Source organism: Calliphora vicina, chromosome 2 (genome assembly GCF_958450345.1).
Source record: "Calliphora vicina chromosome 2, idCalVici1.1, whole genome shotgun sequence".
Lineage (NCBI taxonomy): Eukaryota > Metazoa > Arthropoda > Insecta > Diptera > Calliphoridae > Calliphora > Calliphora vicina.
In genome coordinates this window covers 99156448-99184384 of record NC_088781.1, presented here as the reverse complement: position 1 = coordinate 99184384, position 27937 = coordinate 99156448, and the positions used below count along the sequence as shown (strand labels likewise).

The 27937-nt window shown below is 29.8% G+C and overlaps 1 protein-coding gene across 2 annotated transcripts in view; it reads left to right on the top strand.

Moving 5' to 3' along the window:
- Nucleotides 1-12251: 12251 nt before the first annotated feature.
- Nucleotides 12252-27937, top strand: part of Mondo (mondo) — a 97538-nt gene continuing 81852 nt past the window's right edge. Inside the window, exons 1-2 of one of the 2 annotated variants that reach the window (XM_065502392.1) lie at nucleotides 12252-12445; nucleotides 22885-24447. In XM_065502392.1, coding sequence (XP_065358464.1) covers nucleotides 23951-24447 — 497 coding nt within the window. In that variant the 5' untranslated portion in view covers nucleotides 12252-12445; nucleotides 22885-23950. Of the gene's footprint in view, nucleotides 12581-22884; nucleotides 24448-27937 lie in introns of both variants that reach the window. The other variant, XM_065502391.1, reaches the window with a different exon arrangement.

Here is a 27937-nt window from a genome sequence, read left to right as displayed (position 1 = left end):
CCAATTTGCTGCAACAACGTCATAACTCAAAATCCGTGTTTCATGAACTGAGTAATACAAAATATGCGCTGTTCTATAATCTTTCATATATGTAGTTTCATCAGTTTTCAAAAAAGTCAATTATTTTTTGTGTGAGAGCGTTTTTTTGTTGTAAACATCAAAATTAAAATTCATGTTTTCTCGTATATTTAATAAGTTAAATACAGATTAGAAAGATATTAACATCTACTATTTATATTTCTGAAATCGCATGATTTGTTGAAAATTTATTTAAGAAAAAGTAAAATGTCATAAAATATTCAAAGACGTTTTTCTCGAAACGACTTTTTTTTTAAATTATGACGTTGTTGCAGCAAATGAGCGATGTGTGAGTTTTTTAGGGTTTTAGTGAGATCTTCTGAAATAATCTTTTATGAAAAGAATATAATTTAAGCGATTTTTTTCTTTAGATTTAATAAAACTTTTCTTGGAAAAAAACTCTCTCGCTGATGTTGGAGAAATCAAAAGCATGATAAAGAATATTAATTTTTGGATTGTTTTAGATTTTGATTAATTTAATAGTTTCGTTTAGTTATGATAAAGGACTTATTTCAAAAAAAGAGTTTCGTCTATACATGTAAATACAAACAAAGTATCAAATACATGTAAATTAAATATGTCAGTTGTTATACATACTCACTAAAGTGATTATAATCATGTTTATTGGATGTTCAAAAAATATCTAATTTGAAATTTGTATTTGAATTGAAACGGAAAAATAAATACAAACAAATTTTTTAGTGGAAAAAAAGGAATTTCGGTTAATCGGTTAATCGACACAAATTAATCGGTTTATTTGTCATTTGAAAATCGGCAATTTCAAATTATTCGAACAGTTAACCGTCCAAAATTAATCGGTTAATCGATTGAATACCCTAGTATCTACTTACTACATGTAAGAATTCATTAATATTTAATTTAAATAAATAAATTCAAAACATAAATACATACATATAGAATTAAACTTATTATCGCTTTAAATCAAAATAAACAAGAAAAATATAAATATCGTAAGCCACAAGTTTTTTCCATAAAAGTAGCCTAATATAAAAAAATATATTGTAAACGCCATAATTAATGCACAATGTGAACAAACTATAATTTGTTTGCTGCCAATAAATAGCTTGAACGAAATTATTATATATCTCATCAAAACATTTTTAATTCTATGTATAAATTTCAAAATAATCAAAAAAAACCTTTGTGTTTTGTCGCTTACGATATTTTGGCGCTAAGGGCTCGATATGTCTGTTGCTACAGGGGGTAGTTTTCTGGTTATGTGATTTTTTACCAATTGAGTAGACAGGGCAACCCCTGTAGTTTGATGTGAGGTTACCTCCGCAATTGCTGCATTTTTTAATTTTAGGATCATCTTTGGATTTGTTACATTTGGATGTGTTATGCAACTCCCCTCAAATAACACATACGGGTGGCAATTTGCAATGTGCCTTGGTATGTCCATATTCTTGGCAGTTCATACATTGGACGGGGCCAAATCGTTTATGTGGTTCTTCTACTGTAATTTTGCGATGTAATAAATACTTCAGGTTATACATATATGTGATGTGTTTAATTGTTTTCCAGTTTTACGACACCGGGTTCAAGTTCAACACGGAAGAATGGTTGGGGTTTTTTTTTTCGCGATTTCTAATATTTATCACATTTTTTGTCTTAAAACCTTTATCTTCTAAGCTTTGCTTTATTTCGAGTGGTTTAACATTACAGTCAATACCCTTTATTACAACTTGTAAACCCTTGCTTCCTATCAGCTGATAAGTGTAAAACTGTTCTTTTGAGTTTCAAAATCTGTTACAATCTTTCTATAACCGTTTTAATGAGATCAGGCTCTGAACCAGTGAATTTGAATTATTTTCTTTCTACTGGTTCATCTGTTTCACATTCGAGAATAGAAAAACGATATTCATTATTTATAAAACGATAATACCCTACACTAAGTAAATGAGCCAAAACATTCTTTTAAAATTTCAATAAAATTGTCTTATAATAATTAATATCGTGATGAAACAATTTTATATGACCCTGAATCTTTCTACCAACTTCTGTGAGTATCGGTCTATAATTTTTATTTTGAAGTATAATTTGGTGAAGGGTATATAAGATTCGGCACAGCCGAATATAGCTCTCTTATGCTGGGTATACACGATACTATTTTTCGTACTAATCGTAGTATGAGTTGAAGTACGATTTTGTGATAGACGTTACTACAAATCGTACTATTTCCTTTGAAAAAAATGACAAGTAATAAAAATATCACAAAAATCAAAAATTTTTGATTTTCATACTTCGTTAGTACGACAACATGATACACGTTACTAATTTCATACTTATACGATTTATCGTACGACTTATCGTAACGTGTATACCTAGCATTACTTGTTTCATTTTGAAAATAAAATTTGAAAGCAAAGTACAGAAATTATTCAATTTAAAACAATATATATAAAGACAAGGAGAGAAACAATTGAGGAAGAAAAGGATTTATAAAGGACATTATTTTTAACTTAATTACTGAATTTTATCATTCTAAGGTAAGATCAAATTTATAAAATTTCTCTTTAGATTTCAAAAAATTTGTTCTCCAAAATACCTTTGTTCCAGTTTTGAACAAAGGATATACATCAAGCGTCAAGAATCAAGATATATAAAAGATTCTACAAAACCAAATATGGGCATTTCGCCTGAATGGTCTACCAGGATCGAAAAATAAAATCTTGATAATCATCGTGTTTTATTTTTTATAATTATTAAAAACAGTCTATGTTTTTATAATAGAATGGTTTCATAGCATATCTCAGCTGTTTTAATTGAGAAATTTGGGCTGGAAACTGTAAAATTTTATATTTTCTTTTTAACCTTCGCTTTACCAATACCCACCCGAGTGACCTCTCGGTTTTTATTGGTTTAATAATTTTTTTCATTTTGTTTCGATTTAACTAAAATTTAGACTCACTGAACAAATTTTAGAGTTCTATATAATTTAATAAAAACATTTGAACCATTTTATAAGGTTTTTTCGATTTTTTAAAATTTTGTTCGTCGGATATATGTAGCAGTACCACCCGGGTGGGTATTGGTAAACCATGTACATAAAAAAACCTTTGGTAAAGCGAAGGTTAAGCTAGTTCTAAAGACATTTTCATATTTAATTATTTTACATGTTAAAAATATATAGGTGAATTCACAAGGCCTCTTATCATGTCATATTGTCATAATGTCCTAATATTTCACAATGGTTTTTATTGCTTTTCAAGCTAAAAATGTCCTCAAATAATACTACTTTGTATGCTATGTTTATTGTGTTATCGTAACCAACCAGCAGAGACCTGCGCCAAAAGCCTAAGAGTCGGTTAAGCCGAGCTGCCGTGTCGTGATATATGTATTAGAACATTATGACAATATGACTGATAAGAGACCTTGTGAATTGACCAATTATGTTTGCACTCTTTCTTCAAAATCACTCTATTACAATCAATTAAGAAGTGAAAAGTGTAAGAGAACAAAAAAAGTTTGATTAACGGTTAATTGTTACTTTGTTTCTTATCTATGTTTTAATCGTACGTTCGCGACCGAAAACATAATTTTATTGTAATTGCTTTGCATTAAACGTCATTGAAGCGTCAATTGGAGCCAGACAGAACACACTTTAATTAAGTTCGGTGTCACTAATTTGTAAAAAAAAACTTCTGGGTTAGAATTAAATAAAGTTTTTTTTATTTGCAAAATTTCGTACATTCGCGACATTAAGTAAGTTTTTTTCATAAAGAATGCATTTATTTTCTTAACACATGTCAGAATGATGCATTCGTGATTTTCTGTGACTCAGAATAACTTTCTGAGTCGATCTGAAACGATGTTCGTCCGTCCGTCTGGCTGTATGTCCATGTAAGCATTGCGCGCAAAGTACAGGTCGCAATTTTGAAGATATTGCGATACAATTTGGTGCATATAATTTTTTCGACCCAAGAACGAACCTATTCAAACTGGCTGAAATTGGTCCATTATTTCTTATAGCCTCCATACAAATGTCCCTACGAAATTGGACTTTATCGGTCATTAATGTTTATTTTATATAGGAATATACACAAATTTCGTTCCAAATAAGTTTTATATATACCGAATTTATGTCACCAAATTTTATTATGATCGGTCCATACTTAGTATTAGCTCCTATATAAGACCCGATGCACTTTAACGTGCATAAATATCCTAAAAATATTGGTACACACTACACTTCATAAAGACATAAATCACACGACCTAATTTCATGATGATTGGTCAATAATTAGTCATAGCTCCCATATAAGGCCCACTTCGAAAATTACTCACGAATATAAATTATTGAATTTTTAAAAGAAAAATGTTACTTAGTGTAGGGTATTATATGGTCGTTCTTGACCGACCATACTTTCTTTCTTGTTTGTTAAGGAAATTTGAAGATATTTATGAGAGAAAGCATGGTGATAATAAGTGTGTTCGCGTACTTTCCAGTAAAAATTATCCAGTAACTTTAATTTAGAGCGTAAAAAAACATTTACTCTCAATCTAAAAAAATATCCAAAAAAGTACGCGAACAACAATTTGTAAAAATAAGTTGTATTTTATTATAAATCAATTTAAAACGTTTGTTTTGTGTTATTTTACTTCTTTTCTTTGCAAGACTTGTAAATTGTGTTAATTTTCAACTTTTTTGTTTTGTTTACATTTGCAACAATTAGTTTTAAACATATTTTTCATGTTGATATTTTTTACTAGACAAAAAATGTCCAGTAAAAAATATCATGTTCTCTATCTACGAACTGTCACTTTTAACACTCTCTTGCTCTCTCGTTACAAGTCTTTAAAAGTAAACGAACGGAATCCCGTAACTTCCAGTGATAATTTGTACAAATTATTTCAAATTATCAAGTACGTCCCCTTTTACAATGCAGAAATTGAAAGGCAGACAGACGAAGTTTGTGGGCAAGGGGTTGAAGAGGTAGAGTGTGTTTTACACAGGTTTAGGTTAGTTCAAAAGAGAATGAGAAAAATGTCTGCCTTTCAATTTCTGAATTGTAAAAGGGGACTACGGGAACACAACTAATAATAAAAAAAACATATGGAAAAATCGTACTTTCACAACCCGTACGTGCGCGACCGGTACTTAAGCCAATTAAACAAAAACCCATAGAGATATTTTATTGTGTAAATACCGGATAGAGACCTAATTAGTACACTTTTAAAATAAATTAATCGTTTTTAAATATTCCGTTCCATTTCGCTGATTTTTTCATTTCACTACTGTCAGCTAAAGTTGACTTCTATTTTGCGTACGTTCGTTACCACATGTTTATAACTATTAGGGTATTCAATCGATTAACCGTTAATCGGTTAACCGATTAATTTTGGACGGTTAACTGTTCGAATAATTTGAAATTGCCTATTTTCAAATAACAAATAAACCGATTAATTTGTGTCGATTAACCGAAATTCCTTTTTTTTGCACTTTAAACTAATTTTTGTATTTATTTTTCCATTTCAATTGAAATACAAATTAAAATTAGATATTTTTTGAACATCCAATAATCATGATTAGTGAGTATGTATATATATATATATGTCCTTTATTTATTTTAAAATAATCATATAAATACATATGTATATGTAATATAAAAAAATAAAAGTTCATGTTGAACATAGGGCATTTACAATTTCCTTCCATTTTCTTCGATCCCTGGTAAGATACTTAATTTGGTTCCATGACTTATTAACAGTATTAAATTCTTGTTTAACCGCTCTTATCCACGTAGTGCGTGGTCTTCCAGGTCTACGATGACCATGAGGGTTCCATTGAAGTGCTGATCGGGTGATATCATCTTCAGGTCTTCTTAAAATGTGGCCAATCCATGTCCATTTTCGCTTCATTATTTCGTGTTCTATTGGTGTGTTGTTTGTAAGTCTTAAGAGGTCTTCCGTTGATATGGTGTTTGGCCAGAAAATACAAAGAATCCGGCGCAAGCATCGGTTTATAAAACCTTGAAGTTTCTTTAAATTGGACTGTGTTATTCCCCATGTAGTAGAGCCATACAACAGCACAGACTTTACACTGCAGTCAAAGAGCCGTAGTTTTGTTTTCCTACTGATGGTGTTGGTTCTCCATACCTTATGCAATGATTGAAATGCAACTCTTGCTTTATTTATTCGCGCCTGTATATCATCAGTAGTGCCGCCATCTTTTGTTACGCTTCCAAGATAGTTAAATGATTCCACATCTTGTATTACGATATTTTCCAGTTTTAGCGTCGTGATTGAAGTTGTGCCTATACGCATAAGCTTTGTCTTTTTTAAATTAATTTTCAAACCGATCTTCTTCGCATTTACAGAAAGTTGTTTTAATTTAGCTTCTATATCATCGAAGCGGTGTGCCATTAGGCAAATGTCGTCGGCATAATCTATGTCATTTAGCCATGTTCCACTGTATGCCATTTGGGGCTTCGATATTGGTTTGCTCAAGTACACTGTCAAGAAGCAGAAGAAATAATGTAGGTGATAGAATACAGCCTTGTTTCACTCCAGCAGAGGAAGAAAATGGTACACTGGTGTTACCATTAAAACGTACTCGACTCGTGGACTCGTTATATAGTTCTCGGATGAGCATAACAATTTTATTGGGAATACCTTTAGAAGAAAGTGTATCCCACAAGTGAACCCTTGATACTGTGTCAAAGGCTCTTTCAAAGTCAACAAAAAGAAGGTAAAGGTGTGTGTTGTATTCCTTGGACTGTTCAATGATGATACGTAGAGAATTAATGTGGTCAGCACAGGATCTACCAGTACGGAATCCTGCTTGTTCATTGCGCAGTATAGATTCTACCAGGGACCGAAAATAATAATTATTCTTGAAATTTCTAAGGAAAAAAGCCATCACAGGATAATATCGGAGAGTCAAGTCAAGCATACCATTTTGATTGTTTTCAACTATAATTTCATAAAATAACATGCTTATTAAATTCTTGATTTTTATTTTTTTTGTCAGAAATAATTGTTATTTTTGATTTTTATTTTTTTTTGTCAGGAATATTTGTCGGACTTTGAGTTTTATTTTTTTTGTCAGGAATATTTGTCAAAATTTGAGTTTTATTTTTTTTTGTCAGGAATATTTGTCAGACTTTGATTTTTATTTTTTTTTGTCAGAAATAATTGTTATTTTTTGATTTTTATTTTTTTTGTCAGATATATTTGTCAGACTTTGATTTTTATACCCTTCACTGTGAGTGGCATGGGTATATATAAGTTTGTCATTCCGTTTGTAATTTCTACATTTTTCTTTTTTTTACCAAAAAAATTTTTTGGTAAAAAAAATGCTTATATTAATGACTTAGTTATCCAGATATAGATCAAAAATAGGCCAAAAATCGAGGTTGTCCCGTTATCTCAGCCATTTGTGGGCCGATTTTCTCGATTTTAAATGGCAACCGAGCCGGAAGAATTCCCGATATATTGACGTATCAATCATGTTTGTAAGTTATTTGGGGGCTACGGAAAGTTGATTTCAACATACAGTTGATTTCAATAGACGGACATGGCGATATCGACTTCGCTATCTATAACGATCCAGAATATATATACTTTGTGGGGTCGCAAATGAAAAATGTAGAAATTATAAACGGAATGACAAACTTATATATACCCTTGATCTGACAAAAAAAATAAAAATCAAAAAATAACAATTATTTCTGACAAAAAAAAATAAAAATCAAAGTCTGACAAATATTCCTGACAAAAAAAATAAAACTCAAAGTTTGACAAATATTCCTGACAAAAAAAAATAAAACTCAAAGTCTGACAAATTCCTGACAAAAAAAATAAAAATCAAAAATAACAATTATTTCTGACAACAAAAATAAAAATCAGAAAATAACAATTATGTTGTGATTTTTATTATAAATGTCATAATTGTTACGGTCCCTGGATTCTACTGATGGTTGAATGCGTTCTAGTAGAATCGTTGCCATTAGCTTGGAGATAGCATTTAATAGGGTAATGCCCCTCCAGTTCTTGCATTCACTTAAATCGCCCTTCTTTGGAATCGTAATTACGACACCTTCTTTCCATGACGTCGGCATCTGGTTTGTGTCCCACACCTCTTTTATAATTGGATGTAGTTTTGTTGCTAATATCGGCGCGCCATATTTGAGAAGTTCCGAAGGAATATTGTCAGGGCCAGAAGATTTGCCGTATAACAACTGACATATTTAATTTACATGTATTTGAAACTTTGTTTGTATTTACATGTATAAACGAAACTGTTTTTTTGAATTGAGTCTTTAATCATAACTAAACGAAACTATTAAATTAATCAAAATCTAAAGCAATATAAAAAGGAATATTCTTTATCATGCTTCTTATTTCTCCAACATATACAATCAGCGATAGTTTTTTCCCAAGAAAAGTTTTATTAAATTTAAAGAAAAAAATCGTTTAAATTATAATCTTTTTATAAAAAAACAAGTAAGAGTGCTATTCGGATGTGCCGAATCTTATATACCCTTCACCAAATTATACTTCAAAATTTTAAATATTTTTAGGTAAACAAAATTTAATTTTTTTTCATGTTGTTTTTTTCATTTTTTGGAAAAAAAAAATTTTCGATTGTTATTTTAAATTTTTTCCGATTTTGACCCATTGTAGGTCTATATTACTATGGTCTTATATACGTCGTTGCAAATGTCTTTGAAATATCTATCATTAGATATCCATATTGTCTATATTAATGTCTTAGTAATCCAGATATAGGTCAGAAATCGAGGTTGTCTTGGTTTTTTCCTCATATCTCAGCCATTTGTGGACCGATTTTGCTGATTTTAAATAGCAAAATTCTCGAAAGCATGTCTGACAGAATTATTGAAGATTTGGATCCCGAAAATATCTGGGGTCTTCAGAAAATTGATTTTAACAGACAGACAGACGGACGTGGCTAAGGATCCAGAATATATATACTTTATAGGGTCGGAAATGAAAAATGTAGAAATTACAAACGGAATGACAAACTTATATATACCCTTCTCACGAAGGTGAAGGGTATAATTATTTCAGAAGATCTCACTAAAACCCTAAAAAACTCACACATCGCTCATTTGCTGCAACAACGTCATAATATAAAAAAAGTTGTTTTGAGAAAAACGTCTTTGAATATTTTATAACATTTTACTATTTCTTAAATAAATTTTCAACAACTCATGCGATTTCAGAAATATAAATAGTAGATGTTAATATCTTTCTAATCTGTATTTAACCCAAATTTTTATTTATCAAATATACGAGAAAACATGAATTTTAATTTTGATGTGACAACAAAAAAAAAAAACACTCTCACACAAAAAATAATTGATTTTTTTGAAAACTAATGAAACTATGAAGGATTATAAAACAGCGCATATTTTGTATTACTCAGTTCATAAAACACGGATTTTGAGTTATGACGTTGTTGCAGCAAATAGGCGATATGTTTACAGAAATGATCACAAATACCTTATAAGCTGTTTTTTATGTTTTTGTACACAAAATTCGTTGTTGTATATTCAATTTAAATTAACCGATTATTAACCGAATAAATCTAAACCTCGATTAATTATTTGCTCGATTAACCGATTAAACCAGAAACCCGATTAATTGAATACCCTAATAACTATCATTATGAAAACGTAAAGTCGATGGAATCCATTGCATTAAACATAGAGCTACTAAAATGCTATCGAATCGCAAAAAAAATGCTAGGAAAAGATTTTTTTTCTATATTCTTTGGACATCACGAACGTCCGTTCGTGGCCCCATGAAATGCCCATATTAATAATTGTACGACGCTATCATATAAGATTAGTTCCAGCAACTTTAAATGTTCTTTTACGTCGCTCATCAGCAAGAGAATTCCTAAACGGTCTCGATCTATAATAAAAGGTCATCATAAGGGTCTTTTATAAAAACTACTAAATTTGTCCATCAATTACCTGATACTTCTTAAACTAACCATTATAAAAAATAATTTAATCCTTAAACTAACTTCTTAATCTAACCATTAACTAAAATACTTTAATGCTTAAACTAAATAATAACTAAAAGAAAAAACTTTATTCTTAAATTAACGAAATATTCTTAAAATTATCTACTATCTAAAAAACAATTTTTACTTAATTAATTACTTAAAACTTAATCAGGCATGTGATGAAAAACGATCGTTTTCAAAACTGAAATCAATTTCAAAAACGATTTAGGTGTGATGAATTTCGATTGATTTGATATTAAATTTTTGTTTCATTCCGTATCATTATTATAACCAAAAAACAACAAAATAAGCAACTCTCCATTTGTTTACCTTAATTAAAGTGAAAATTTAATTTTGATAAATTACCTTTTAAACAAATTCGAATTTGAAACTAATATGACAAAACGATTCAAATAAACACATCACACCTTTTGTCGTTTTCAAATCGTTTTTGTATCTAAATCGTTTTTCATCACATACCTGATTCAGGTATCTTTAAAATTTGAAACTAAGTATGTATTATCAAAATATCTAAATTTTATTCTCATTAATATTTAATTCACATTATTTATGTGCTGTTTCTCTATAGCGAACGATTGCTTTGAGTGGACTAAATTTAAACAATGTTTTAAAGCAAAAATTCCATACGAAATTTGATTTTAAAATGTTGTTTAAATTTAAAATTTTTTTATGAATACGTATGTACTAATAATATACATAAGACGGTTAACCATTTTTAATGAAATATATTTTCTAAAGCTCATTCAAACATATTTATGAAAAACTTTGATAGCATTTTTAAAAATATTGATTTATTTTTTAGAAAGTTATGGTATTTGACAATATTTCGTAAAAGATATAAAATAATTGCATACAGATAGAGACTTAAGGATTCAAAAATTCAAAATTTCCGAAGATTTAGTACACAATTCTTAACACATTTCATATTAGCGTTCACAAATAAAAAAAAATTTAAGGAGACCTTTTTCATATTAAATAAAAATTTTATATGAACAAGTAAACTGGTTTTTTGAAGACAAAAACCGATACCGTTGAATATATGCGAAATAATTTCGCAAAAGCAGTACTCTGTTTTTATTGTGGAAAACATGTGAAATACATCTGGCAACCTTATTTTTCCACAGGAAATAACATACGCAGCACTTTTTTTTCGCACGAAATTAAAACCAACAGCTAGCTGTCAAACAGCATGTAAAATTTTTCGCATGAAAATAATTTTTCGCAAATATGAACAGAGTACTAGGCTTTAAACCGGAAACTGGTTTTTTAAATTTGCCGGTTTTTTGGACACTATAATCTAGCGCCTAGTTTTGATGGCAGCACACCTTTTAATGTGTTCAAGTTCTAGTTTGATGCAAAGAAGAAAAAGCTATACAATTGATTTTGGCCTTGAAAGGAAACGCAGCAATAGTTCTTGAAAGCGTACCAATAAGTAACGGAAATAGTTACGATGACAATGGATGCTCTACAACGTAAGGCGAAGTCACGCAATGAGCGCTATCGTCAAAAAATTAAACCATGAAATACTACTAAGCGACGACGCTCATTGCGTGGCCACTTCAGCACTATCACAAAGTATACAGAGGCGTCACGAGACAGAAAATAATATAGTTCTATATTTGTTTCATTTTTAGTAACTGCCCTTTTCACGAAAAAATTGTCTTACAAATTTATTTGTTTGTTTTGTTGACATTTCTTTGTCTACCAAATTCGTGTTGTATATAGCGTTTTGCTTTAACACATCACTGATATTGTAGTACAAAATATATTGCTATCTCTTTTTATGAGAACTGCCTTAACATCTGATTTGGCGTTTTTTAAACGTCAAATTTGACACTTCTGTATATTCTGTGGTACTATTTCATATGACGCTCGGTGGAGAACACATGAAAGAAATATACCGAATGGAATTGCGTGGTAGAGTGCAGAAACCTAATGAAACGCTACAAGACTGTGCGACGATAACCCTCCGTTATTAAATAATTTCAAGATTGAGGCATTTGTGAATGGCGTTTTGTTATGGAATGCCTCATATTTTCTATACTTTTTACCACAGATAATTTATTCACATTAGCTATTGTCTGGTAACCTATTACTTTTAAACATTAACTTGGCAGCACCTAGCTGTCATATAAGACACAAAAACATCGCATTTGTAGAATTCTCGATGTTTTCCTTTTTTTTACAATTTACAAATTATTTTACTACTTGTGCTGATAAAATAATAATGGAAAAATATTTAACGAGTGAAATCTTTATTAAATTCACATAAACAAACGAAATGTATAAACGTAATCAGCATATCAGACAGAAATAAAAATATTAACAATTACGTGAACAAAAAAGGTAAAAATGAAGTGAATTATGAAGAGTGGAGAGAAATAAGAAATAAAATAAAAACAAAGTGTTAAATTCGAAATAAAGAGGAATGGTCAAAGGCCAGAAACAAACAACCAAGTGTCAAGATTAATGATTGTGTTTGTATGTGTAGTGTGTATATTTTAATAATAATAAGAATACACAAACAATAAAAGGAAATACATGAGAATAATGATAAAATTAATAATAATAAAAACAATATAATAAACTAATAGGTAGATAGATACAAGTTATTGGACCCACTTATTTATATGTCAAACGGTCTAAGCAAGTGAGGCAGTCCGTCCACCACCACCATCATCAACAATTTTTGTGTCGACGTCAGTAAATTGTTACGTTTTATATACAAATTTATATTGCCTGCCCTCTATCAAAAGCACATACAAAATTTATTCAATTCTGAGTGAGAATATTAACAAAAGAAGTATAGAAAAAATTTCCTATATCAAAATTCAAAAATAAAAAAATCTCATGATTTCAAAACATCTTCAATGATTTCCTAAAAAAGGAATCAATCTGAAAAGTATCTACGTATATCCCGTTGTGGAATTGAATAAGCTCAAAGTTTCTGCAGCTGTTATCAATTAATAAACTATGTATTTATATTTATTATTTACAACAACATATTTCCAATAAATTTCGATTACACGATATTGTTGGTGCTGTTGACAATATAGAAGCTTGTGCGGCCAAATGAAACAACAATAATGAAAGTCACATTTATAAGCCGTTTGTCTATTCAAATGCGAAAACAAAAATACGTACTCGTACGAATAAAATAACAAACTAATTTAACATGTCTTACTAATAATAAGCAAAACAATAACAATCGCGGAAAAAATGTTTACGACTCGGTGTGTATGTAGAAAAAAATAAAATAATACACCAGCCAACGACGAGCCCACTTTGTGTGTATTGTAAAAAAAATATATAAAAATATCTGAAATACAAACTACAATGAGGAACGAACAAAACGATATGCTAGCTAGATACTTGTCGTGCTAGTACATTTTTTTATATTTTATTCTATTTGTTACTTTATGTCATTGCCCCTCTTTTTCTTTTTATCGTGGGTGAAAGGACAGCTGATTTGTATTTATTATTATTCTTCTTTTGTTTTGTTTTCTTTAACATCATATCTTATATTATTTATCTACTTTTTTTTATTCTTCCCTATAATTTCGAACAATTAACATATTTTGCTAATTATTTATTTATAATATTATTGCTAAATATATTTAGATAACAATTTTTTTAATCATGATAATATAGTTTAATTTAATTTTCTCTTAAGAAATTAACGTTGTTCGAAAAAAGACTAATCTAGTTTAAGAGAAAAAGAATATGTTCTGTAAGAAGGCTTGTCAGCGCGGTTGCTATATTTGACGATTTATTGTCATTTTAAAGATTTTTAGGGTCCAAAATGACGATTTGTCGATGTTTACCCTAAATTTAACGACTTCTTCAAAGATAAATTCTATTCTAATTTTCAATACTTTTATATAATATTTGAAAGTAAGTCTTAATTTAAGGAATATATTGAGAACGTTGTAATAAAATTAAAATTTGTAATTATTTAGACAATTTCCATTTAGGGTTCCTAAACAGGAAAATTTTCACTGCAATTCAAGTTAATATTTTTTAGAAATTTAGGGAATTTCTTTTTAAGTTTTATTCTTAAAGTTACAGTATGTATTAATACTGCTTATATAAAAAAGACTCGTTGTGATTTGTTAATAATCGTATCATTCGATTATAACCTAGATTTTTTCGATTCTACTTAAAGAAAATCAATTGACATGAAGAATTACGATTAAAATAACGGATTTTTTGTGAGCCTAACTAAATTTTTCAGTCACAGCGGAAAAATTTGGTCATTTATTCTGAATTATTTGATTAATTAGGTATAATTTCTGTTATCAAACAGTTATACATACATATATTTATTTCAAACAGAAAAATTGCAGTTTTTGAGTTCTTAAAGATATTATTAAGATGTTTTGTCCACATGATAGTTTACAAAGCCAATAAATATAAAGCATTTTCAAAAGAGCTCTCAACATATCCGGTAGGAAAGAAGTCCGGTTAGCAAACCCTCAAAACTGCCTGGAGCTAAGGCCAGTGGATAGATATTGAAGAGCACAAAAAAGATGTCCAAAAGTGTGGTAGATTTTAAACTCACTTTGTTTGACTTCCAGTTCAAACAAAGTGACAGAAAGTACTATAAAAACTTTAATGGAAGGGTTTCCGAAAAGGGTTCATAAATTAATAACTATTGATTACAACTATAAAAATAATATTTTTTGTAAGTTGTAATAATTCAATCAAATAAAAATCAAATCTGTAGGTTTCTTTTTTTATTAACATGTATGTATGTTAAGATTTTTCCGATCTCACTCCTTTTATGCTTCGTATAATTTATGTATTAATAACTGATGTGCCCACATTAGTAACAGAGTTTGTTTGCTTTAAAAACCGAAAATATACCAACACATTTTGCTGAGGCACTTGCAAGTTTCTTCGTAAAATTATTAAAAAAACTTTTAAAAAAGTTTGTCCTAAAATCGAGGCAACCCTTAAAAATTTGCAAATGACAGATTTAATTAATAAAAAATAAAAATCCTTGTAAAAAAGCATCTCTTTATAATTTCTTTTAAAATTTTAATCGACTAGGGAATCACTGTTTTAGCTTATATTTATTTAAGTAAATTCAAAATACTTTTAAAAACCTTAAATATCTGTTTATCGCTATTAAAATTTTTGGAATACATGTAATATTAAATGCTAGTAGCCGTATTTATAACCAAAATTAAGCATGGGTTTAACATACGGGTTATTTATAATGTATTTCTTTCTTATCAACTCTCTAAACGCATATTAACGAACAATCAAAGATTTGATAAGTATTTAAACAGCAGCTGTTTTGTGTCAACGTAAATTTGTAAATAAACGTGAAACATATTATAAAAGTTTTTTATGGGAACAAAATTAAATTAATTCTACTTTTTGTTCGTCTTTTTATGATTTGAGGGAAAAAACTTAAATAGAAATATCAACAAATACATCAGAGTTGATTTTTTTTAAATAGTTGTTAATGCATCATACTCTACCGAGTTGATTTTCAAATTATTTATTGAAAGAAAAAAGTGCATTATAAATAAACTGTTTGCTAACTCTCAGCTTAGCTTAATCGGTCTGCTAGTTAGCTGATTGTTGTGTGCTATATATACAGAGTGGCTAATTTTTCCGTGTAGATACGGCCGTAGATATTTTGATTTTAATTCTTAAAACTAATGTAATTCTTTATTGTGCTGTTACTTTTATTATCATAAAATATTAAATTTAAAAATTATTTTTTTTAACTGCTATAACTTTTGGCTCCTTTATACTTAGTTTATGGGATGAAGATAATCTACATTCTTTGATTAAACATAGCTGAAACTAAATTTTTGTTTTTCACTTATTGTTTATTTAGTTTATTATCTAGGTTTAGCAGTGTATTAATGGCCAGTTAAGTTAGAAATGTCAAAAAAAAACGCCAATTTTGTTTTGCTGTATTAACATCATTATCAGGGCAACCAAAAATATGCTCTAAAAAAAGTGTTTTATGCGCATAAAATATGCACTTAAAAATGAAAAATAAGCTATTAAAATATAAAAAATATGCACTTAAAAATAGTTGGTTATTGTTTGATTTCAAAATTTCATTAAAAAAAATATATATGAAGTAAATAAAATATTGAGCTCATAAATTAAAATTGGTTATTATAGGATTAAATTTCGATTTTAGTGAATTTGGCACTACATGAAAATAGTTTGATTCAATTCAGTTGTTTTACTGTTTACTTAAGTTTTAAAATTTTTAAACTAAATCTTTGTTTTAGATTTCCGAGTTTCTTAGACAATCTTAATCAATTGATTTGTCTCATCTTTTAAACTGCCTAATACTTCAAACTTTTTTTTTGGTAATTAGTGGCATAATATTTTACTTTCTCAATCCATGTGTCCCAATGTTTATAGGATCCCTACTGAGGATGTACCCAATCAATTTCTCGAAATGTTTCTATTCTATATGAAGCTTTAAAAACTTTTTTACCATTTAAATAATGTTTCAAAAACTCTATGAATAGCCTGTGTAATTTTATGGTAAAAATTGCAATGGATTTTGGAGCATTCATCATATATCTAGATTAATATCTGAATACGGCTTCTAAAATTTAAATAGAATTATAAAAAAGCCTTACAATAGTGGAATGACTGCAATTAAAAAAATATAAAAAAACTTTTTATTCAAGTATTATCATTGGGACTTCCTTTCTTATCAATTGTATCGTCTATCGATATCCACGTATATTGTTTTTTAATGATTTCTTAATAACTTTTTTTTACAAGTTATGTAAATATATATGGGGGATTTCATGTCAAGTGAACCAACTTTTGAAATCGATGTCTTCCGATCGGGATGAAATTTGCACCAAGGTTAGCTCTATTGGATAGTAACTCAGACACAATTTTTCAACAACATCGGTCGAGAACTCTCTGAGTTATAGGGGGTAAAATTTTGACAATTTGGTCAAACAGGGGTTTTTTCTTATCCATGTAACTTATTACCTATTGTTCTTAGCAAAATGTGTTCCAAATAGTATAGATAGCTATTTCTTCGATCTTTCGAAAAAAAATATTTAAAAAAAAAAATAAAAAATTTTTAATATTTTTTTTCCGAAATCAAAAACTTTTTTGACTTTTTTTTAAAATACGCTATTTTTTTTTATTTTTTTTTTTTCTTAAAATAAAGTTTAGATATTTTCCTTGAACACCTACTTGGTCGCTTAGTGGGATGCGAGTGGGATATCTATCAAAATAAATATTTTGTAACTCAAAACATAAAATTTTTGACTTTTTTTGCAAAATCAAAAACTTTGTTGACTTTTTTTTTTCAAAATGGACCCTTTTTTAATCTTTTTTTTTAGGTCAAACAAAAGCTTAGATATTATCCTTGAAGACCCTTTTGGTCGCTTAGTGGGATGCGAGTGGGATATCTATCAAAATAAATATTTTTTAACTCAAGACTTACAATTTTTGACTTTTTTTTTGCAAATACGATTTTTTTTCCAAATGGGCCTTTTTTTTAAAATTTTTTTTGTAGTCAAAAGAAAGCTTAGGTCCATTCCTTTAAGATATTTTTAGTCCCTTAGTGGGATGCGAGTAGGATATCTATCAAAATAAATATTTTGTAACGCAAGACATACAATTTTTTAATTTTTTTTTGCAAAATCAAAATTTTTTTCCAATATGGGCCCTTTTTTAATTTTTTTTTTTGCTCAAAAGAAAGCCTAGGTCCATTCCTTTAAGATATTTTTAGTCCCTTAGTGGGATGCGAGTGGGATATCTATCAAAATAAATATTTTGTAACGCAAGACATACAATTTTTTAATTTTTTTTTGCAAAATCGAAATTTTTTTCCAATATGGGACTTTTTTTTAAAATTTTTTTTTGCTCAAAAGAAAGCTTAGGTCTTTTCCTTTAAGACCTATTTTGTCACTTAGGAAGATGTGAGTAGGATATCTATTAAAATAAAAATGTTGTAACTCAAGACATTCAATTATTGACTTTTTTTTTGCAAATTCGAATTTTTTTTCAAAATGGGCCCTTTTTTAAAAATTTTTTTTTAGTCAAAAGAAAGCTTAGGTCCATTCCTTTAAGATATTTTAGGTCCCTTAGTGGGATACGAGTGGGATATCTATCAAAATAAATATTTTGTAACTCAAGATATACAATTTTTGATTTTTTGGCAAAATCAAAAACTTTTTTGACTTTTTTTTAAAATGGGCCCTTTTTGTAATTTTTTTTTTTGCTATAAAGAAAGCTTAGGCCTATTCCTTTAAGATGGTTTTGATCGCTTAGTGGGATGCGAGTGGGATATATATCAAAATAAATGTTTTGTAACTCAAGACATACAATTTTTGTGTTAAAACATTTATTTTGATAGATATCCCACTCGCATCCCACTAAGGGACTAAAAATATCTTAAAGGAATGGACCTAGGCTTTCTTTTGAGCAAAAAAAAAAAATTAAAAAAGGGCCCATATTGGAAAAAAATTTTGATTTTGCAAAAAAAAATTAAAAAATTGTATGTCTTGCGTTACAAAATATTTATTTTGATAGATATCCTACTCGCATCCCACTAAGGGACTAAAAATATCTTAAAGGAATGGACCTAAGCTTTCTTTTGACTACAAAAAAAATTTTAAAAAAAGGCCCATTTGGAAAAAAAATCGTATTTGCAAAAAAAAAAGTCAAAAATTGTAAGTCTTGAGTTAAAAAATATTTATTTTGATAGATATCCCACTCGCATCCCACTAAGCGACCAAAAGGGTCTTCAAGGATAATATCTAAGCTTTTGTTTGACCTAAAAAAAAAGATTAAAAAAGGGTCCATTTTGAAAAAAAAAAGTCAACAAAGTTTTTGATTTTGCAAAAAAAGTCAAAAATTTTATGTTTTGAGTTACAAAATATTTATTTTGATAGATATCCCACTCGCATCCCACTAAGCGACCAAGTAGGTGTTCAAGGAAAATATCTAAACTTTATTTTAAGAAAAAAAAAAAAATAAAAAAAAATAGCGTATTTTAAAAAAAAGTCAAAAAAGTTTTTGATTTCGGAAAAAAAATATTAAAAATTTTTTATTTTTTTTTTTAAATATTTTTTTTCGAAAGATCGAAGAAATAGCTATCTATACTATTTGGAACACATTTTGCTAAGAACAATAGGTAATAAGTTACATGGATAAGAAAAAACCCCTGTTTGACCAAATTGTCAAAATTTTACCCCCTATAACTCAGAGAGTTCTCGACCGATGTTGTTGAAAAATTGTGTCTGAGTTACTATCCAATAGAGCTAACCTTGGTGCAAATTTCATCCCGATCGGAAGACATCGATTTCAAAAGTTGGTTCACTTGACATGAAATCCCCCATATGTATATCAATGGGTTTTGAACGCGAAATTTTCGATGGATCTTAATATTCTGAACATCTGTTGAATATCTATTCAATTTTACATTAGTGGTAAACTATTAATGCCCAAACATAACTGTCTCAAGCTGCCTTAAATTCCTTCTTTAAAATGTATCCAAAAATTTGTTATGAAGTAATTTTCTTTTAATTTTTGACGTATTTTTACTATTTGTTAAATTTTAATATTTGTGTGTGTATATTTTTAATTTAATTGAAATATATGGAAACTAAGCACCCTTAAGTCAACGAAAATTCTTTGAAGATAGTCGATTATGGGTACTTTATTTTTGTATTTAAGTAGCTTAGACCAATTATCATTGGACCTCAACAAAATAGTAAAATATAGAAATGAAAAATTACAAAACAAACAATAAAATTATATCAGGAAAATAAAATAATGAAAAATAAAAGAAAATATGCAACAAAAATATGCAATTATGAGTTAAATATGCAAAAATATGCTATAAAACGCAAAATATGCTAAAATATGCAGTAAAGAGCAAAATATGCAAAAATATGCACTAACAAATCGATGCCAAAATTCTTAAAATTGTCTGAAACGGATATAAAACTAACTCATATGTTTATACGACGCACAGCAAAAAATATGATATTGCTTATTTTTGGTTGCCCTGATCATTATAATCATGATACTAAAATACATGGTAACACCACTTCTCTCTCACAAGATATTTTTTGAAGTATATTGGAGTTTTTTGAAATTTTATTTTTGTAAATAAAAAAATCGTTGCCACATATGGGAAAATTGAAAATATTTTAATGAAAATATTATTTAGAATGTGTTTTAGAATGTATTTATTGAAAAAGTAAATGGAATACAGCGAAAACAATATTTTAGTTGTTTTAAGATTGTTTACTGCTTTTTTATTTAAAGTTTAGTAATTACTTGAATTTTGAATCCAAATAGATTTGTTCTTTAACAATTATTAGATAATCTAGCTATGCCGTACGTTAGTCACTCAGTTGTAAGCATAATAGAGGTTATACGTGGACAATTACTAATTTCAAATTAAATTTGTTAACAGTCTGGCGAATTTTTAATAACTTTAAAATTTTTTAACTAATTTTTGTCATTTATATCTCATTACAACGACAATTACATACATATTTCGAGCATAAAACTCAGAAATAACTTCCATATAGACCTAATTTCATGGCGGTCGGTCCATAAATAGTCATTGCTACCATATAAGCCCCTATTCCAAAAATCATTAACGACAAAATGTTTTTTCTCATTTACTTTGTGTAGGGGCTTGACCGACCATACATTCTTGTTTAATACTAAATTAAGACAAAATCAAATAAAAAATTCTGTTTTATCCCGGAAGCTTTTTTAATACCAAAATAAGCTAAACATAAATAAGAAAGGTTCTGTTTTTTGGATACATAGAAAGTAGTTTTCAAACGAGTAAGTTATGTTAATTTAGAACTGTAGTTTACAAAAAGTACACTTCCACTCAAAGACCTATCGATCGATTGTGCTTTCATTTATGCCAAAGTTAATTAAAGCTAGGCCTGGAAAATAATGACAAGTACTGCCTCTGTAGTCTAACATGATTAACTACCAAAAAGCCACCCCAACACTTTAATGAAGTCGAACAGTCCCCAACAATCTAATCCCTCATTTAATTGTCGACCTAACCACCTAAATCTGTGGCGTTTTAGTCCCGGATAATGGCCAATAATATGATCCACGGTTTCTAATTCCTCTTCGTCCTTGCATAGTCTACTTGTGATAATGGCTGATTGGTGGTTTCTTCGTTCTAAGGATATTTCCGATTCTTGCATCGCTTGCTCGTCCTCAATTGTGTTTCCTTCAATATTACTGTAACCTGGTTCCCAATACTGTAGTACCTCGATGTGGTCCATTAGCTAAGGCTGTTTTACAGTCATGTACCAGCTTCAATTTGAGTCTATGACCATTCAGATGGTAGAAAGTCACCTTATTTCCCCAGGTGTCTCTCAAGATATCTATGGGTTTCAGAATAGCCAGTATCTCTGCCTGAACGATATTCTAGTGTCGGTATTCACAATGTAGAGACATGTACCTGTGCCTACTTCAGTAAAGTTGGCTAAACAGCCTGAATAAATCTCTTGTTGTCATTCCCATTACGTACTCCTCAATGGGCAGAAAATGCAGAATGATATCCATGTCCGCTTGTGGTGCGCTACTTGTGGCTCCGATAATGCCAAGAGATGCACAACTCTTTCCGCTCATTTTTAGTTGCCATGCAACAACCATTATACATTGTGGACTCCTTTAATATTATTTTTATACCCTTCACCTTCGTGAGAAGGGTATATATGTTTGTCATTCCGTTTGTAATTTCCGACCCTATAAAGTATATATATTCTGGATCCTTATAGATAGCGCAGTCGATTTAGTCATGTCTGTCTGTCGGCCTGTCTGGCCGTATGTCTGTCTATCTGTTGAAATCAATTTTCTGAAGAACCCAGATATCTTCGGGATCCAAATCTTCAATAATTCTGTCAGACGTGCTTTCGAGAAGTTTCCTATTTAAAATCATCAAAATCGGTCCACACGATTTTTGACCTATTTTTTTCACCAAAAAAAAAAATTTTTTAAATTAAAAAACATTTTAAATTTAAAAAATATTAAAATAACAATTCAGAAAAAGTTTTTTAAAAAAAAATTTTGTTTACCTAAAAGATTCGGCTCAGCCGAATATAGCTCTCTTACATGTTTTTTTCATTTTGAACTGAAAAGTTTTCTGAGGGAACAGATTTTACTTAGACATTTTACAATACAATTACGTTTATTGTTTTCTATAAATTATACTCAAAACTTGTTTCGCTTTTAAAATTCTATAACCTTTATAAAAGTTTCAGTATCCAGCCAAATTTTGACCGAATTCCGAATATTGGCATCAAATCACAACCAATCAGTTTTACTTGTGCAGTAATAATACTGCAACTTTAAGTGGAAATTTTGTGAAATAATTCCCGAAATAAAACGACAAAAATTTTTCGGGAATTTCTAAATCCTAATTCGAAACCCTAGTTATGAATGAATAAAATTAAAAATAACACTCATTGAGCATTTTTTGATGTCGATTCAAGATTCTGCTAAATTAAATGAAAATATGTAACATATTTTTGTCACACGTTTGACTTTGTGATTATTGGGTGTGCAGATTGACGTAAACACTGTATTTTCGAATAAACGTATCCAAACCAGTAAAATCTAATATTTACGAAAACGAACGGACCTACTTATAAATGTATAATAGATGTACAATTATAAATATTTGTTTTTACACTTTATGAAATTATAACTGATTAATAAACTCATTATTATTGTTATTGTGCTGCTACTTTACATTTCTACATTTTCTCAAATCAATCTTATAGGTGAAGCATACAATCGTCATGACTCTTTTCTAAAAAGAAAAAACTCTCTCACACACACACACACACCCTGATAAATGAAAATAATAAAAACAAAAACAACAATGAACTGATAACAAATTCAAATTGTGTTTGGTCAATAACAAAAACAATCAAAGTATACGAGAGACCAATTATAAGAGACCACCTTATAAAAGCTAATTAAAATTAAAAAAACAAAACAAATAACAAATAACCAAATAAAGAACAAAGAGAGAGAATTAAAATTTAATAACAACAACAAAAACGTTTAATAATAAAACAAAAAAAGTGCAAAAAATAGAGAAATTAAAAATTTAAAATTGAAGAAGAAATCCAAAGTTAATGTTGCCTGTTAAAAACGTTAACGTTTAGTGTTGATTGTGAAATGGAAAAGATATCATCGCCAGCAGCAATAACAACATCAACTAAAACCACGACAGCAATAATAACAACGCTAATGATAAAACCCACAAACAATTGTTGTAAACTTTCGTATTTGTCATTGTCTCCGTCGCAGTCACTGCAATTCGAAACAATAAACTGTGATAGTACGAGTATTAACGATTGTAAAAATTTATCTTTTTCGTGTATATTTTCAGAGCAAAACAATCTTTTGAAATTGACTTTAAATCTTAACAACTACAACTACAACAACATTAATATAAATATAAATAAAAATAATAATAAATATAATCGTAATAATAGTGGGAATAGTTTATTACATTTCTTATCACTTTTAAATGTTTTATAACAATAACAATAATAATTACAGTGAAAATGATTGTGACTGTGATTGTGATGATGGTGATAATGATAAAAAAGTCTTGATAATTAATTCGACGCAGACACATACACATACACAAACAAATACAGTTTAATAAATTCTTAAAATAATAGAAAACTTCAAAATTAACTGCCGATAAACATTTATTTCATTGTGTGTTTTACGCGCGCGTCAACTACAACCGTGTGTACAGAACAAATTTACAAAACGGTAGCGTAGTGCTAAAATATTATTAAACAATTGAGACAATAACCAACGAGCATAATGTTAAATATGTCGAATAAATACAACAACTATCCACGCTCGCCTGCCACCAATATAATGGGCCTGAATACTAATAGCTCGTCCGGTTCAGCTGTGGCAGCAGCGTCTACTTCAACCAGCCCTTCTTCGGGTGGTTTTACGCTGTCGGCACCCAATAACTTTTCAAATGATTCCAACTCTTCGGTGACCTCGAATTCCGGTAAAGCTGAGAGGGAATCAATACATTCTGGTCAATTTATGGTCTCGACATTTGAGGCCGAAGAAGCACAAGATGATCTCGATGATAGTGAAATAAAAATGTTGGATCCCGAAGATCCCAGTCTATCGAAAGCAGACGATGAACCCAATACCTGCACGGAGGTACAATTATATGTGCCCCGCAACATGGCCCAACAAAATCGATATGGCAATACTGAAACGCATGGTTTAATCACCTCCCATTTGGAAATTGAAACGTCGCTAACGAAACTCTTCAAATGCATGAATTTAGCCTACAGGTAAGTTCTTATATTCAAAATATTTCAAACCTTCCCTTAATTATAATGTCATTTCCTCATAAACTTAGCTATTTTCCTTTTTGTACCAGTGGAAAATACATGTTATTGGTTCATAGTCACATGTTCATAGCGTGATTTGCTTTTTGTAACTCTTTTTTTTATTTAAGCTTTATGTTTCTTATTTTTCTTTATTTTTTAATAAGCTATTTTGTTTTTGGAATATTTTGTTATGATTTTTTTGTAATTATTATACCTAAATCAGCAATATTTCTTATAATGAATAGTATATGCACATATACTGGAATACGAGTATGTTTTGGCGTTTTCTACTGTGTACTTTAAACGGTTGCAACTCCAATGTAAATATGGACTTAATATACACAAACATAAATCGCATATACATTAAGGTGGCTCCGTTTGAATAGAGCCAAGAAAGGAGTCAATTTCTAAAACAAAAAGTTTCCTTTATATTAAATAGCATTTTGTAAACAATTTTAGCCAGTCGTTAGTAGTTGGATCATAGGAAAAGATTTTCATATTCAGCCTTATACAAATACGAACAAAATGTCGTAGAAAACTTAAAATCTTTTAGATTTGTTTAGAGTTATTCGAACAATTTTTCAATTTACATATTCAATATATATACTGTTAAAACTAATAACTAGCTAGTGCTAGGGCAACAATTTTATTAAATGACATCTTAAGAAGATGTAAGTTTTAATTTTAGTCGAAAAAACCCAGAACTTTTAGAGCCACATTAATGTATATGTAAACGAATATCGTACGTAGATCTGATCCAATAAATATCAACTAAAAACTAAACAAATACCAAAGTACATTTTAAACATATTCACAACCATAGAATAATATATGCATACAGTACCGAGCATTAAAAAAGCGAAACGCGCAGTGGTATAGAAAAAAAGGGAAATAAATGTGTAACTAAATGTGACATGAGCACAGAGAATTTTTCGAATTTAAGTTTTGAATTCGGACCTCATGGGCCCACCAGGGGAACGGCCAGGAATCCTCAAAGTAGAACATCTCGGGTATGTTACATTTTTAAAACGATCCTATTTCTTCGTTTGTGTTTTGATTTCCAAAATATAACATATGATATTACATTTTATTTATTATAAAAACAACCAAAGATTGTTTTTATTTAAATGTGACGGATTGTAAAGGAAAAATATTTCGTTTAGTGTAAGAAATTAAAAGAAAACTTAACGCCTCTCACGATTCGAAAATTTTCGCATGTTTTTACATGTACCTCAAAATTACTTCCGTTTTATGTCATGTACGATATTACCTTCTTTCGCTCGATATTTTGGACAACAATGTTTCGAAAGAACTTTTTATTATTTTAAAATATAGTACCCTCTGAATGGAACATAAAGACCAAATTATTTCAGATACTGTTATTTTTGCAAATTCTATTCCACTCTATAGGCGTACAAATGTTACGTACGAAGATATGGAATTGCCCATATGCACATAGAATCTCATTTTTAATAAATAAATTTACAAATCTAGTCAATTTCTTTTTTTGCTCGCACAAATTTAGCACTTATTTTACTAAAACTTTTATAATTATCCATAATAGCAAATGGGGAGAATTGGATTAAAATGAAAAAAACCTAAGTCGGCTGTCGAAATCCTGACTCTTGCAACAACAAAATGTACATGTACATTAATGAATTTTGTTGATGTGTCGGCCATAAAATGTGGGCCTCTACATCTACCCTATGTTCCAATGCTTAAAAATCCGAATTTTTTCACCAAAACAGTTGAAAACCTTTTTTTTTACAGTTTATTTAAAATTTGTAATTATGACCGAATTAATTAAATTTTAACAGTAAAACTATTCGAATGGGGAGTTATTTTGTAACTCGTTTCGAAAATAAAATCATTCGAATTTGTATGTTTAATACATTGAGTTTCGAAAATGTTTTCTTTCCAATCGTAGTACACAATAATCCCCTGTACTCGAGGAAATATAAATTTAGAAGAATTTCATAGGTTGAATTCTGCTGGACCTCGATTACACTGATGAAATCTGTTTACTTTCTCAGAACGCAGGAAAGATCACAGCAGTGTAGAAAGAAGCTGACAAATATTGTATGATGATAACCTAACAATGATCAAGGTAATGCAAACTCTTCAAATAAGAGAGCGTTCGCCATAAATGGTAAATTAGCGGATCTCGACATAAATAAGTCTCCTGGGCCTGATAGTATACGAGCACTGGTCTTGAAGCAGTGCTCTTCGACGCTAGCTCGTCCATTACCAACCTTTTCAGCACTTTATACCGTGCCGGCAAATTTCCAGTATGTTGGAAGGTTGCTAATGTAACGCCATTTCCTAAAAAGGGAGAGGATAACAACCCTGAAAATTATCGCCCAATAGCAATTTGTTCTGCACTTTCCAAAGTCATGGAGAGTATGGTTAACTACCATCTTGTGAAATATTTAGAGTCCAACAATTTACTCAGTGACCGGCTGTATGGATTTCGTAGAGGACGCTCTACGGGAGACATGCTAGCCTTCCTATCGGAAAAATGGTGTCGTTCCATACACCGTTTTGGCGAAAGTAAAGTGGTGGCTCTGGATATTTCTAAAGCGTTTGATAGAGTATGGCATGGTGCGCTTTTAGCAAAACTTATTGCTTTTGGTGTCGGTAATAGCTTATCTCGATTTATATCGAGTTTTCTCAGAGATCGCACTATACGAGTTGTTATAGATGGAATCTCATCAAACGAGTTCAAGATCAATTCAGGGGTACCGCAAGGCTCCGTTCTTTCTCCTACTCTATTTCTTATCTTTATAAACAACCTTCTACGTCAAACTTCCAATCCTATCTCCTCTTTTGCAGATGACAGCAACATTTGCCATTCATATGCATTCAATTATAGACCAAGCCTGTCGGAGATTGTGGTAATGAGGCAAAACATGAATGATACGCTTAACCAAGATCTTGTGACAATCTCTGAATGGGGTTCTGCGAATAGAGTCGATTTCAACGCACGCAAGACTCAATGTTGTATGTTAACTAGGGATGCCAAACGGGACTGGGTTTTACAAATCCCGGGATTCGGGATTTTAGAAATGTAAATCCCGGGATCCCGGGATTTTTCGGGACCCCGGGATTTTTCGGGATCCCGGGATTTTTCGGGATTTCGGGACTTCGGGATTTCGGGACTTCGGGATTTTAGTTAAACGTCAAAAACATCAAATTCAACAATAAAAACTATTATATCATTAATATATTTAAGTAAAAACATAACAAATCAAAAACTAATGCGTTAAATTAAAATAAAATGGTCCATGATTTCCCCTAGCTCCATACAATTGTCCCCCGGAGTACTGTTTGAGCAGTCATAAATATCTTGATTATGCGGCAATCCTTATAAAATTTTGCACAAAATAAGTTGTAAATACTCTGAAATTATACTGCAAAGTACTGCGGAAATCGGGCTACATTTGCCACTAGT